This window comes from Mauremys mutica, chromosome 4 (genome assembly GCF_020497125.1).
Source record: "Mauremys mutica isolate MM-2020 ecotype Southern chromosome 4, ASM2049712v1, whole genome shotgun sequence".
Taxonomy (NCBI): domain Eukaryota; kingdom Metazoa; phylum Chordata; order Testudines; family Geoemydidae; genus Mauremys; species Mauremys mutica.
In genome coordinates this window covers 71,771,415-71,787,348 of record NC_059075.1, presented here as the reverse complement: position 1 = coordinate 71,787,348, position 15,934 = coordinate 71,771,415, and the positions used below count along the sequence as shown (strand labels likewise).

At 38.8% G+C, this 15,934-nt stretch overlaps 1 protein-coding gene across 1 annotated transcript in view; it reads right to left on the bottom strand.

Moving 5' to 3' along the window:
- MYBPC3 (myosin binding protein C3) overlaps positions 1 to 15,934 on the bottom strand; it is a 116,137-nt gene that overhangs the window by 39,786 nt on the left and 60,417 nt on the right. Inside the window, exons 25-28 of the mRNA XM_045016273.1 lie at positions 9,791 to 9,979; positions 7,161 to 7,295; positions 4,289 to 4,456; positions 1,228 to 1,316 (exon numbers count right to left, since the gene is read on the bottom strand). Coding sequence (XP_044872208.1) covers positions 1,228 to 1,316; positions 4,289 to 4,456; positions 7,161 to 7,295; positions 9,791 to 9,979 — 581 coding nt within the window. The remainder of the gene's footprint in view (positions 1 to 1,227; positions 1,317 to 4,288; positions 4,457 to 7,160; positions 7,296 to 9,790; positions 9,980 to 15,934) is intronic.

Here is a 15,934-nt window from a genome sequence, read left to right as displayed (position 1 = left end):
GTGGGCATACCATGGATTTATATAGAGGCAATATGTCCTAATATCTGTCCCTTTTTTAATTATTCCCAGCATTCTGTTCGCTTTTTTGACTGCCGCTGCACATTGAGTGGATGTTTTCAGAGAACTATCCACAATGACTCCAAGATCTTTCTTGAGTGGTAACAGCTAATTTAGATCCCATCATTTTATATGTATAGTTCAGATTATGCGTTCCAATGTGCACTACTTTGCATTTATCAGCATTAAATTTCATCTGCCATTTTGTTGCCCAATCACCCAGTTTTGAGAGATTCTTTTGTAGCTCTTCGCAGTCTGCCTGGGTCTTAACTATCTTTAGTAAGTTTGTATCATCTGCAAATTTTGCCACCTCACTGTTTACCCCCTTTTCCAGATCATTTATGAATACGTTGAATACGACTGGTCCCAGAACAGACCCCTGGGGTGCACCATTATTTACCTCTCTCCACTCTGAAAACTGACCATTTACCCCCTACCCTTTGTTCCCTATCTTTTAACCATTTACAAATCCATGAGAGAACCTTCCCTCTTATCCTGTGGCAGCTTACTTTGCATAAGAGCCTTTGGTGAGGGACCTTGTCAAAGGCTTTCTGAAAATCTAAATACACTATATCAACTGGATCCTCTTGGTCCACATGCTTGTTGACCCCCTCAAAGAATTCTAGTAGATTGGTGAGGCATGATTTCCCTTTACTAAAACCATGTTGACTCTTCCTCAACAAATTATGTTCATCTATATGTCTAACAATATTGTTCTTTATTATAGTTTCAACCAGTTTGCCCAGTACTGAAGTCAGGCTTACAGGCCTGTAATTGCTGGGATCACTTCTGGAGCCTTTTTTAAAAATTGGCATCACATTAGCTATCCTCCAATCATCTGGTACAGAAGCTGATTTAAATGATAGGTTACAGACTACAGTTAGTAGTTCTGCAATTTCACATTTGAGTTCCTTCAGAACTGTTGGATGAACAAACTGAATTTGACCTAGTGTGAGGACTGGCCTAACTTGCTGCATATCTCGGCTTTATTTACTGTAAACTATCCAACCATATACGGCTACTATCACATTTGATTCTAGATTAAAGGTCACATGAGCCCATCATTTTAGGAATCAGTGGCCAGCCAGCAGGGGAGCTTGGGTAAGGAAAAAATAATCTGTTAGATAAGCAACTAAAGAGAACCATGTCAAAACTGAATCAATCACATACCTGGAAGGGAATCACAATGTTGATTGTCTCTCCTACTTTCTTCACCAGAGTCTGCCGTAGATAGCGTGGCAGCCAGAATTTGGGACGTTCTGTCGATAACCAAAATATGACATCTGTCTTTATTTGTAATGTTAGGAAAATGAAGGAAAAACACCAAAGGAGACAGAGTTTATACCTAACACTGGGAATCAATACAAAGTGCTTGTGAGCATGAGAAAATCAAAGTGAAGGCTACTCATGCAGTTGGGGAAATTGATAATTTCCTATACATATTCATCTGTAACAGCAACTCTTGCCCTTGTTTCTGTAGTTCTGCAGGATCAATTGCTAGCAGGACTGGTGCTGTTCCACTGAACGAAGGAAGATTGTGGAGGTTTCTGCATAGTATATGCACCTCTTTGTGGAGCTCAGCTCCACTGGGTACCCATCTGCATAGCAACAAGGGGTCAGGGCATGGGCAGGCTTGGCTGAGGGGCTGGGAAACTACTGCTGCACAGATCCTCCAATCCTCCACCCAACACTACATCAGCCACTGGGTTTGCATCACTGTTGTGGAGTTGCTCAACACCACCTCTGTGACCAGCGGTGGAAGGAGTTGCACTTCAGTACTCAGCATCAAGGGAGCTTATTTTTCCTTTACAAGTGGGAATCTTATTGCAAAGTATATTCTGGCTTTTCAAATCCAGGCTCATTTAAGTTTTTCTTGCATACTCTGTCTTACCTTTTCTCCTTCCCTCATCCATATCGATTATCTGTGGAATGAATTTGTAAGCCTGGATTTGGAGTACTTGTTCTTATATCTGTCTGGTTTTTGGATGCTTTGTAACTCTAGTTCATTACACTAGGTCATTTTATTGTTAGTGGGACTCTGGTAGGCATCTTGTGTGAGTTAAGGGTGAGGAATCTGCAGTTAACAGCTCTTAATATCTTTTGGACTGCAGTCAAATGAATTAGAACCTATTGCTATTGAGTGGTGGATAGGATGGTAACTAACGAAGTAGGACATGCAAGTGCAGATAACAGCTTTTATCCAGCGAGTCCTTGGCCTCAGTTCGCAGGATTGTGAATGTTGTGGCATTAACATACCAATCTATTTCCAGAATACTCTTTTTATAAATAAATAAATAAATAAAGTGTCCCTTAGTCAGACTTTGCAACAACCATTTCAGGACACAGAATGTAAGCATTTTAAAAACTGAAATATGAATAAAAATATACTGACTGTGATCCAGATCTTGTTACCTCTCTTGTATGTTTCCAGAATCAGCAAATTAATAGTTCAGAACCAACTTGAGAGAACAGTCTAGTATTAGAATATAGACAGAGTTATACTCAAGCGAGAGAATGCCTGTGCTCTGTCCTCACTCTAAAGAAAGTGTTTACCCTACCAATCCCAGAATTTCCTCTTCCTTAAGAGAGACGAGCTTTCAAGCTACACAGAGCTCTTCCTCAGGTCTGGGGAAAGTATTCAGAGTGTCACAGCTAAATACAAGGCCAACAGATAGTTTAGCATAACTAGTTAGCACATATTCTAAGAGACCTTTCAAGGTGAAGTAGCCTATTAACACCCCTGTATCATAGGACAAAAAGGAGGTTTAGTGGATTGCAGATTCTTGTAATAAACCATAAATTCAGTGTCTTGATTAAGACCATGATTTTTAGGGAAGGTCTACACTACAAACTTGCATTGGTGTGGCTGCACTGTCTGGTGACGATGCTCTAAGCTGATAGGAGAGAGCTCTCCTGTTTGCTTAATAATTCCACCTCCACAAGAGATGGTAGCTATGTCAGCAGGAAAAGCTCTCCTGCCGTCATAGGACTATCTGCATGGGGGGTTAAGGTTGGTATAACTACATTGCTCAGGAGTGAGGATTTTTCACACCACTGAACGACATAGTTATATTGAAGTAAGTGTGTAGCGTAGACCTGGCTGTAGTGTCTAGCAACGTTAGGAATTTAAGCTCCCAGGCTCATCTTTTGAAAGTGTTGTGCAGGTTTCCTTTGAGAATGGGACTGATAAGTCAGATGTAGAGTGATCACTTTGTGAAAAGTGTTCACTCACAGTGATACGGTATTTTTGTCTTCTATCCTCTTCCTCTGTAAGTTCATTTGAGAGCATAGCGATTGTCTCATTTCACCCAGAGAGGTTGGAGGGTTGTTTGAAGATCAAGCTCATCATCAGAAGCAGGCTCCCCATAGACCAGGACACACCAACTCAAAGTAGCACCAGATTCTGCCACAACAACAAAAGCAAAACCTGCGGACTTATCTCCACTGCTACAATGATCAACACCCCTCACAACACACCTTTAAGATCTCATTGGTCCTATACATGCCTACCACAACATGTTGTTTACCTCATCCAGTGCACTAAATGTCCTAATAACAACTATGTGGTTGAAATCAGACAATCACTACGTTCTTGAATGAACTCACACAGGAAAAGTATAAAAGACAAAAACACTGAATTAACTGTGGGTGAACACTTTCCAAAAGTGATCACTCTATATCTGACTTATCAGTCTCCATCCTCAAAGGAAACATGCATGCTTTCAAAAGACAAACCTAGGAGCTTAAATTCCTAACTTTGCTAAACACTAAAAAAATCATGGTCTTAATAAAGACACTGGATTTATGGCTTATTATAATAATCTGTTAACTCACTAACCCCCCTTTTTGTCCTATTACTACCAGGATGTTAACGGGCCATTTCACCCTGATGGTCCCTTAGTTTAGCATAAGTAGTTAGTACACATTCTATCTCTTCAACCTTGTATTTAGCTGTGACGCTCTAAGTACCTTTCCCAGATCTAAGGAAGAGCTCTGTGTAGCTGGAAAGCTTGTCTCTCTCACCAACAGAAGTTGGTCCAATAAAATATATTCCCTCACCCACCTTGTCTCTCTAACCAACATTAGGACCAACATTGCTACAACAACACTGAATACTTTCCATTAAAGGACATTATTAGAATTGTCCTAAAGGAAATAGATAAGTGATACTTGTTCACTCCAGAGTAGCAGCTGTGTTAGTCTGTTCTTTTTGTTCACTCCAGATACTCACGCAGGATCTCTTGGATGGTAACAGGCTCTTTGATTAGTGCTGGTTCGCTCTCACCAGCCAGGTTTATAGCCCTGACACGGAAGTAGAGTTTGTCCCCGGTGACCAGATCTTTAATGAGTGCAGATGTTCTCTCAGTTAGACCTTGAAGAGCTGGAACCCACTCGGTAGCTGCAAATAAAAGGTGTCTGTTATAAAATAATACAAACTTTCTAAATTAAAGTCCCCTCTAGTTTCTTTAGCACTGTGTCTTTAGGAAGTTTAGTGATGACTGTTGAGGGCTTTCTTTGCAACTGATTTCATAAAAGTAGAAGGGAGTGGCTCTAACAGGGAGGCAGTGAGTTAGGTTAATTCTTTCCTGAAATTGATATATCCCTTAACTATGTATATGGTACTCAGATACTATGGTGACAGAAACATGCTTTTAACAACAGTAGTGCAAATAATGGAATTTATCACCTCATTTTTTTCCTGCATTTTTACAAGTTGATGGCAGTAGGACAGAATTTCTAGTGCTTCTTCAGTAATACTAACAGCATGGAAGTCATGATACTAAGAGCACTGTTGTCATGCTGTGATGATGTAGCAGTGATTCTGGTAACTCTGCAGTGATTATCATTATTGAATAGATACTAGGGTGATAAGACACTTTAGAAAAACCTAATACAGATTACATGGCATCACCATAGTAACGTGGTACTGCATTGACCCTAGGAGATACAGCTGCTTTGTCAATGGTGACTGGTAACAGAGAAGATTCTGTATTCCATTATTCCATGTTGATGCTATAATGATTGTGGTGATTATGATTATGATGCTGCTGCAGTAGTTGATTTGATGACATGATGATGGTGATGTTGTGAAGATACCATGAACATGAGGATTCTAGACTTGCTGCAGTAATACTTTGGTAACCATAGACATATGATATCAAGTAAGATTAGGGTAACTGTGGTATTTGATTAAGGGTATGTCTACTCTAGAAACACTACAGTGGCATAGCAGTGGCGCTGCAGTTACACCATTGTAGTAGCATTGTAATGCAAATTAGGGCTGTCAAGCAATTAAAAAATAATTGCAATTAATCATGCATTTACATAATACTGGAATATCATTTATTTAAATATTTTGATAGTTTCTACATTTTCAAATATATTGATTTCAATTACAACACAGAATAAAAAGTGTACAGTGCTCACTTTATATTTGTTTTTATTACAAATATTTGCACTATAAAAAACAAAGAAAGAGTATTTTTCAATTCACCTAACACAAGTACTGTAGTGCAATCTCTTTACCATGAAAGTTGAACTTACACATGTAGAATTATGTACCAAAAAAACTGCATTCAAAAATAAAACATTGTAAAACTTTAGAACCTACCAGTCCACTCAGTCCTACTTCTTGTTCAACCAATCACTCAGACAAACAAGTTTGTTTACATTTGCAAGAGATAATGCTGCCTGCTTCTTGTTTTACAGTGTCACCTGAAAGTGAGAACAGGTGTTTGCATGGCACTGTCGTCACCAATTTGCAAGATATTTACGTGCCAGATGCAGCATATGTCCCTTTTATGTTTCAATCAGCATTCCAGAGGACATGCGTCCATGCTGATGACAGGTTCTGCTCAATAACTACCCAAAGCAGTGCGGACCATTTATAGCATGTTCATTTTCATTATCTGAATCAGATACCACTAGCAGAAGGTTGATTTTTCTTGTTGGCTCTAAAGTTTTACACTGTGTTGTTGTTTTTTTGAGTGCAGTTATGTAACAAAAAAACCCTACATTTGTAAGTTTCACGTTCATGATAAAGAGATTGCACTACAGTACTTGTATGAGGTGAATTGAAAAATACTATTTCCTTTGTTTATCGTGTTTACAGTGCCAATATTTGTAATAAAAAATAATATAAAGTGAGCACTATACACTTTGTATTCTGTGTTGTAACTGAAATCAATATATTTGAAAATATAGAAAAACATTCAAAAATACTTAATACATGTCAATTGGTGTTCTATTGTTTAACAATGTGATTAAAACTGTGATTAATTATGATTAAGTTTTTTAATTGTGATTTTTTTTTGAGTTAATCATGTGAGTTAACTGCCATTAATTGACAGCCCTAGTGCAAATGCTTCCTACATTGACAGAAGCAGTTTTTCTGTGGATGAAGATAATCCACCTCTCCAAGAGGCAGTAGCTAGGTCGATGGAAGAATCCTTCTTTTGGCCTAGGCATATCTACATGGGGAGGGCCAGGGGGCAGGTCGACCTAACTATGGTGCTGTGGGTGCAACATTTTTTACAGCCCTGAGCAATGGAGCTAGGTCATCCTAAATTTTAGTGTAGACCAGGCCTCGTGGTGATATGGTACTTATTTTATTTGTATTACTGTAGCACCTAGGAGCCCTAGTCAAGGACCAGGACCCCATTTTGCTGGTTGTTGTACATACATAAAACAAAAAGACATTGCTAATGTGTTGTCTGTAGAGATGATATGGGTTGTTTGACTTGCATTGGATGCTGCAGAAATGCTAAGATGGTGATTGCAGTGATGCACTGAGTCTTTGCAGTACTGTGGTTATCTGCAAGTACTGTTTGTGATGATTATTGTGAAGATGATGGTGTGTCAACAATGTTATGCTTGATGTGATTATATCATGGTACTATGAGAATGCAGAAGTAAATGTGGCAATGCTTGATAATTATATTAGGATCATGTCCACCATCGTTAGTGGTAAGCTTTAATGTAATGATGCTGGATATACTTATTTGTAGTGCTGCTGTTGTGAAGCTGTAGTAGTTATGGTGATATTTTAGTTATTCTGTTCTGACTGATAATGCACAATTGATACTGTGGTACTAGGTACTCACATCCTTCTTTGCAGTACTCCACATGGTAGCCATCTAGTCCCCCTGCTCCAATCCGCTCAGGGGGCCTCCACTTAAGGGTAACAGTGCTGTCAGAGATGTCTTCCACTGTAAAGTGGGTTGGTTCACTTGGGGGAGCTAAAAGAAAATAAGTAGAAAGTAAAATCCTGAGATATAGGACTATAAGAGAGAACATGGTAGATGTACAGGGAGTGATCAGTGTATGAATTATCTTACTAAGGTTAGGGGTGGGCAAAACGATATAGAATCATATCAAAATGCTCTAAAATGTAACCTCTATCGCTCCACTTGATGGAAGAGTCAGTGACTAAAACCAGGACTGGAAGGAATACAAGATACTTGTACAGTAACATAGGAAGTCTAGCTAGATAGCAGTTGCTGTGCATAAGTTCCTTTATAGATAAAAGCTGATGAAGAGACTAGAGCTCTGGAGAAATGAATCAGCTTTTCAGCTGAGGAGAGCAGGGGAACGGGAAAAAAACAATATCTGTACAATTTGTATGCTGCACTTATGACTTGACTATTACCAGGCAAAATTCACATAGACAGGGCCAAATTCAGCAATGGCATAAATTGGTGTAACACATTTTACTTCCATGGTGGTTTGTTGACCCATAGTATCCATATTTATTTACAAGTGCAACTAGATCTGGTCTGTCCAATAGAAACAGAAACAGGAGAAAAAACATTTTGGTGTCAAGGGGTTTCACTTCTGCTACATTTATCAGCATGCCCCCTCAGAACAGGGGCTTCTTGCCTTGTGAATCTTCTGTACTTCATAGCTCAGCAAGAATAGCAGTTAAATACAGTCCTAGCATCTCATCTTATCTTTGGGTGTGCTTCTTTTCTACTAGTTTGAAAAAAAAACCACAAAGAAAAGTCTTGCTAAAGAGTTCTGAGACCCGAATAGGCCTCAGGAAAACAAAACTTAGATTTAGGTACCAGTACCAAATCCATAGTTCAAAAATGTGAGCTGAAAGTGAACTTGCTTAAAGTCACATATTGCATGACCGAAATTTTTCCAGCTGTTGTTATCTGACCCCTGCTTCATCCAGATAGATATTTAAGTAGGATATCCCCAGGGCACAAGCTCTGAGGAGTTGAAGGTTGGAATTGCAGAATTGTGCATTTCTAGCATTTTATATCCCTAGTGAAAAAGATACTCTATTTGGGACACATTTCATAAAAGGACTGCAGAGAACCTAATACATGTGAGAGGACGTAAACTGTGTACCAAAGTATTAATACAGTGGCTCATTCTCATATGGTATGGCAGAACACATTTTAAATACATTATTTTTGCCAAACCAAGTATGTTTCATAAGCTCTGGAATATTTTGAACATTTTAAATATTGTTTTAACTATTTCAATTATACTGTAAGATCAGTACAGTTGAATACATTGTTTAATAGATGTAGATTATATTATTAGCATTATAGTTTATGGTGCTATTAAAAAAAATCAGATTTTAACCAGTTACTTGCTGTTGCTGCATTACATCAACAGCCTTCATTTTCAAAATGAGATAAAGATTGGGCACCATACACAGGAGGAAAAGGTAATTAGCAGCACACATGACCATACAATACATCCTGCAAACCCAAATACTATTCTCTGAAGCACCGGGCTCAGGCTTTATCCATAATCTAGTAAATCTCTGCCTGTTACATGAAAACTTTGGACCTTTTTGTTCAGTAGCTCCTCTTGATGGTTCTTGTTGCTTCCCTTCTGTCTCCGTAGCCCAACTGTTGGGTGACTGAAGTTCAGATTTAACAGACCCCTCTTGCAGTTCATCCTTCCCTCCTGGCCCCTTGCAATGGTCTTTTGCTTTCACACTGTCTCCTTCAGAAGACTGTTCCCCCTGGCTACTGTCTGCAGATTGGGTCACTTTAGTCATTTCAGACTCCAGCTATTGGTATTTTTGTTACTTCTGTTTCTAAAGCCCTCAGATGGCTGGCTTCCGGAAGACTCACACAGTTTGCTCCCAGCTCAGGGACTGCTGGAGATACTGTACTGCTGGGTTGAGAGGAATTATTTATAGAAAATAATTCCTTGGATATTTTCTTAATCAACTAGCCTTGTAGCTCTGGAGGGGGCTAGGATTAAAGGAGGTGGGATACTATGATATTTGCACCCATAAGGGAATAAGGGAAGCTGAGAGGGGCTGGGAAAATGCTATTAATTAGTTCCCTCTCCTCTCCAGATCTGGCCTTGGCTGTCACACTTCTAATTATAACAGCTAGAAATTCATCAGCAGTTTCACGAAACTAGAACCTCTGTGCTTCCCAGGGAAGGGATTGGGAGAAAGAGAAGAGAAAAATTACAAAGAAAAAAGGTTTGACCTGAAGAAGAGCTCTGTGTAAGCTTGAAAACTTGTCACTCTCTCGCCAATAGAAGTTGGCCCAATAAAAGATATTACCTCACCCACATTGTCTCTATAAAGAAAAAAGGGTGAGAAGTATGGAATGGAGAGAAAATATCAAATGACTAGTTAGCTGTCTCAAAAAAAGTAAACGTTTTTTCTTTTTAGAGAGGTGGAATGAGAAGGTGAGAGTTCATTTATCTGTTTCTTTGAAGTCATAGAGATAATGTACCATGTGATGAAACTCACCAATTGGCATGAAGGGCTGTGAGGCGGGGCTAGGCCGGGACATACCAATGGAATTCACAGCATAAAGTCGCATCTCATAAACAACACCTTCAATCATTCGCTTGGCTTCATATGACAGCTCCTTCAAAAGGTCAAAGTTCAGCCGCATCCACCGGTAGCTCTTCTTCTTTTTCCTCTCTAAGATATATCCTATGAATGAAAAAAAATTCTGTGATGTACAAGAATAAGAAGTGGCTGAGACAGCATAATTTTCTGAAGCAAAAGAAAAAGGAAAACTACCCTTGTTCTAACTGTATGGAGGGGCCCAATCCAGGCCCAGCACTGCTGAGTTTGCACTTCAGAGCCTCCTCTCTGGGGATCTATGTGGGGTCCAGTACTATCTACCTCCTGTGCTCCAGAGTCTTGCTGGGCCCAGTAGTAGCCACTCTACACTGTCATTAGTTCTTGTCATCAGATTTGATTTCTCTGTTCCAAGACCTGAAATTTGCCTGAGCTTTTGAGAAGGAATATGATGACACCATCCTACTCAACAAAAACAACAATGGAAGGAAGGAAACCCACATTATTGGAATTGTCTATTTCTTTTACATATTTCCCTTTTCAGTCAAATTGTCCTAAGCCAGAGAGAATGGCAAGTAAGCAAATAAAAGGCAATAAGAAACCTCTTTAAAACAAAAGAGAGAGAGAGAGAGAAATATAATTGTAAATGAATTGCCAGGATGCGCATATAACTAAATTGCTGTTGCTCTCCACCTTCCATGCTCTGTTCCCTCTCTACTATTTGACATCCTCATTTGTTTGATCATATTGGAAATTTAGATTGTAGCTCTTCTGGGGCTGCGGATGCCTTTTTATGTCTGTTGTTAAGCACTTAGCACATTCTTGATGCTATACAATAATAGTATTCTATTATGTATAGTATGTAAAAATAATAAACAAAGTTGAGAGAGTAGTGTTCCCATCTGCCTTCTCTAGACCTATTACATGGCTTGGGAACAAGTATTCTTCATTAATCACTGAACCAATTAAGGCAGGAGTGCTTCATGTGAAGGTAAAGATTTGGAATACTGTAGGCCCATTACTAGATAGAGATGGTAAATTTGTTAATGATGCCAGAAAGACAGAAGTGTTCAGTAAACATTTATTTTCTATATTTGGAAAGAAGCAGGATGATGTACTCATATCATAGGAGAATGAAGTACTTTCCAGCCCATTAGTACGGAGTAGGATGTTAGACAACATCTAGTAAGGATAAACATTTTAAATTCAGCAGACCTGGATAACTTTCACCAAGAGTCCTAAAAGAGTTGGCTGAGGAGACCTGTGGCTGGTGGTGTTAATTTTAATAAATCTTGGAACACTAGGGAAATTCTAGAAGAATGGAAGCGTGTTAATATTATTCCACTATTCAAAAGGGCAAGTGGGATGAGCTGGGCAGGCTACCCTGAAATCAGTCCTGGGCAAAATACTGAATAAGCTGATACAGGATTCAATTGGTAAAGAGTTAAAGGATAGAAATATAATTAACGACAGTCAAAATGGTTTTGTGGAAAATAGGTTTTGTGAAACAATCTGATTTAATTTTTTGACAAGATTACAAGTTCAGCTGAAAAAGGTAACTGCATAGATCTAATATATTTAGACTTCTGTAAAGTGTTTGGCTGAGTACCATACTACATCCTGATTAAAAAATTAGTACTATGCAGTATCAATAGAGCACATGTTAAATGGATTAAGAACTGGCTAGCTGACAGATCTCAAAAAGTAGTTATCAATGAGGAATCATTATTGAATAGGGGTGTTTCTGGTGGGGGTCTGCAGGGATCAGTATGAGGCCCAAAACTATTTAACATTTTCATCAGTGTTTGGGAAGTAAATATAAAATCACTGCTGATAAAATTTGTGTATGACACAGAGACTGGCTGTCAGAGAGGTAAATAAGGAGGACTGGGCAGTCATACAGTATGATCTGGTTTGCTTGTTAAGCAAAGCCTCAAAGAAGATGCAATTTAATACAACCCAATGCAAAGTTATACAACTAGGAACAAAGAATGCAGGCCATACTTGCAGAATGGGGGACTGTATCCTGGAAAATAGTGACTCTGAAAAGAATTTGGGAGTTATAGTGGATGAACAAGTGAATTCTGTGGCAAAAAGGGCTAATGTGATCCTTGGTTACGTAAACATGGGAATAGGGAGTATGAGCAGAGAGGTGATTTTACCTCTGTATATGGTATTGGTGAAACTCTTACTTGCGTACTGTGTACAGTTCTGGTGTTCACATTTTAAAAAAGATTATTAGAAACTGGAAAAGGTGAAGAAAAGAGCCACAAAAATTATTCAAGGGCTGAAGAAAATGGTTTACAGTGAGAGACTTAAGGAGCTCAATATGTTTAGCTTATCAAAAAGAAGACTGAGAGGTGACATGATTACTGTGTATAAGTACTTTCATAGTGACAAAATATCTAGCACTAAAGGGTTATTTAATGTAGTGGGGAAAGGCTTATGCCTAGGCCTCATGGAACAATGACAGATGCGTAACTGGAAACCAGTCTGGCTCACCTGTGTTTTAGCATTGTTATAATAGATGTTAAGTTTATAAGAATGTGTTTAGTGTTTAGACTTGATGAAGTGCTGGTAGGATGCTGCATGTACTGATCTGACTTACAACATCTGTATCCCTTGGTATAAATGTATATTGAGTGTTTTCATTGTAAAACTCAGTAATTGTGTAACTCACCAAATAGGAAAGAAGCTTTAATTAATGTGATGTGCTGGTCCTGCACACAAGAAGGCCCATTGAAACCAGATGAGCCATTGTAAAACATCAAAGTACAAAGATTTTGTAGATTGTCCCACACACACCCATGAAGAGGTGACAGGCACAAACACTTGTCCCATCAGTTGGAACTATAGGGGAAGGAAATAAAAATCCCTGTATTGCTATACTGCTTGGAATTTAGAGAGGGCAGTAGTTTCTAAGCATAAGCAAGGGTTGCCCAATCTGCTTAGCCTTGGTTAGTTCTAAAGGACATAGAAAGCTTGTATATCACAGCACCTTCTAATACTTTTTGGAACCTAAGATTGTAACTAATATATGTGTGTATGTTTACCTACTTTAACCTTGTAAATAACTCTCTTATTTCTTAGTTAATAAATCTTTAGTTAATTATAGGATTGGATACAAATGTTATCTTTGGTGTGAGGTCTAAGGTGCAATTGAACTGGGATAAGTGTCTGATCCTTTGGGATTGGGAGTAACCTGAACACTGTTGTGATTTTTGTTATAAGGGACCATCTGTCACAAACGCAGGTTTGCTTGTGTCATAAACATACAGCTAAGGGTAGCATAAAATCCCTCTTTACCCTGTAAAGGGTTAATTCCTCTTTTACCTGTAAAGGGTTAAGAAGCTCAGATAACCTGGTTGGCACCTGACCAAAAGGACCAATAAGGGGAGAAGATACTTTCAAATCTGTGAGGGAAGGTTTTTGTTTGTGTCTTTGTTTGGTTCTCTTCGATTCAGCAAGGAACCAGGGCAGGAAAAATACATCTCCTTAAGCATATCTGGACTAAGCATTTAGTATTGCAGAAATAGTAAGTAATAGCAAAGAAATGCGTTAGATTATCTTTTGTTTTAGCTTGTAAATTTTCCCTGTGCTAAGAGGGAGGTTTATCCCTGTTTTTGTAACTTTAAAGTTTTGCCTAAAGGGGAAATCCTCTATTTTTTTTAATCTTTTGTTATTCTGTAAAGTATTTACCATCTTGATTTTACAGAGGTGATTCTTTTACCTTTTCTTTAATAAAATTCTTCTTTTAAGAATCCGATTGATTTTTCATTGTTCTTAAGATCCAAGGGTTTGGGTCTTTGTTCACCTGTACCAATTGGTGAGGATATTATTCTCAAGCCTTCCCCAGGAAAAGGGGTGTAGGGCTTGGGGGAATAGGACTACAAGTGGTCCTTTCCCTGATTCTTTGTCTAAATCACTTGGTGGTGGCAGCATACTGTTCAAGGACAAGGTAGAACTTGTGCCTTGGTAAAGTTTTAACCTAAGCTGGTAAAAATAAGCTTAGGGGGTCTTTCATGTGGGTCTCCACATCTGTACTGCAGAGTTCAGAGTGGGGAAGGAACCCTGACAGCTTGGGTGGTAAAATAGACCAGAGTACTGAAGGGGACTATCTGAGACTCCGTGTTCAGGCTGCTATAGTGCTTGAGGAGTTCACACTTATTACTTGATTGGTGAAATCTAAGTATAGAACTCACAACTAGTCTGAGGTTTGTGACCTGCTTTTTGACAGTCTGCCCTGAGATTGGCACTCACACTTGTGAGCTACTCAAGACAATCTGACATCACTGTCAACTTTTCCCATTAAAATCTTCAGTCGTTTATTATGCAATAGTTGCACTTTAGCTAAGGTTGCATTACAAAGTTCAGTTTTAACAAGAACTTCAAACCTTTGTTTTGTAAAAGTCTCATTGACATGGCAAAAAGTAAAACATAGAATATAAATTTTGAGCACTGTTTGAATTTTTCATGATTTTTTTAAAAAAATGAATGGATACAGAGAGAATAAGAAGAATTTAAAAATCACCCCCTTTGGCAATTTTTCACTGGTTTGCTCATTTTTTGTCTGCTTCTCCAAGAAATCTGAAACACTCTGGGACTTGTTCTTTGTCCACATTGTTGCCCTATATGTGCTAAACTATCAATCATAAATTGGTAGTGTTTGTCTGTAGAGGATTTTATAACCTTTTAGTCATTATGGTAAATATTAGCTCCAATATGAACCCGCTGAATTAATTTGAAGATAAATCTGTTTTGGCTTGAGCGCTGTCACTCACTCCTGGAAACAAAGCAATACAAGAGTGAGAGAGATTCAACAAATACTCATGTAGTGTACAGGAAAATTTCCCGGGCTTGGAAAGACCAGACCACTAATTAAAATCTCACTTCTTCCTACTTTTGTTTAAATTCCAATGCAATTCAATACACTTATTGTTGACTAACCCTTTGAACTCCAAATTAGAAGATGGTTAGGGAATCGCTGCTGAAGACTTCCCTCCCTGAGAGCTTATGCAAGGCCACCGCAGGCTCAGAACTCAGGTCTCTAAGGGTAGGTATACTAGTCAGCAGTAGAATACTGGTGATCAGCAATCCTGGATTCTATCCCTGGCTTTTGGAGAGGGTCATGGTTTATCCTATAGAGCAGGGGTAGGCAACCTATGGCACGCGTGCCAAAGGCGGCACGCAAGCTGATTTTCAGTGGCATTCACACTGCCCAGGTCCTGGCCACCGGTCCGAGGGGCTCTGCATTTTAATTTAATTTTAAATGAAGCTTCTTAAACATTTTAAAACCTTATTTACTTTACATACAACAATAGTGTAGTTATAAATTATAAACTTATAGAAAGAGACCTTCTAAAAACGTTAAAATGTATGACTGGCACGTGGAACCTTAAATTAGAGTGAATAAATGAAGACTCGGCACATCACTTCTGAAAGGTTGCCGACCCCTGCTCTAGCACAAAACCTTAAGTGACCTCATATGCTTTTATATCAATAGATCAGCAGTTTGACTGTCATGCTTTCCATGTATTTGGAAAGTTATTCTGCCTTAGCACTGTTGAGGTCACTGATACTACTATCACTGTAGTTTTTGTTTACTAATTTCCTAGGTTTTTTATAGTTTTGATGTACAACAGTGGATAGCTTCCTACAGTCAGGGATAAATGGAGCAGAATGTGCCTGGGAATCAGAGGGAGAAACTGTGTTGCTGAAGCTGCTCCTGCCTACATTGATCCTCCTGAAGAGTGAGAGAGACTGTGGTGTACATCAGAAAATTATTTGTTTTATCCCCATATAGAAGTTTTTAATATTTTATCCCCATTTAAAAGTTACTGAAAGTAAGTACACCCTGAGAAACCCTCCATGTTTAGAACTGATTACATAATCTGTCAGCTGGAAGGAACCTCTGTGAAGAAGTCTGTGTCATCCCTCGCTTCTAAAACCCTCCAAAGTCTTCTCTGGACTTCTGAAAATTGGATACAGCCAGTAGCAGCTGCAGGATGTGTGTGCCTATATTACACTATGCAGTGTAGCCATAGCCGTTTCAGTCCCAGGATATTACAGAGACAAGGTGGGTGA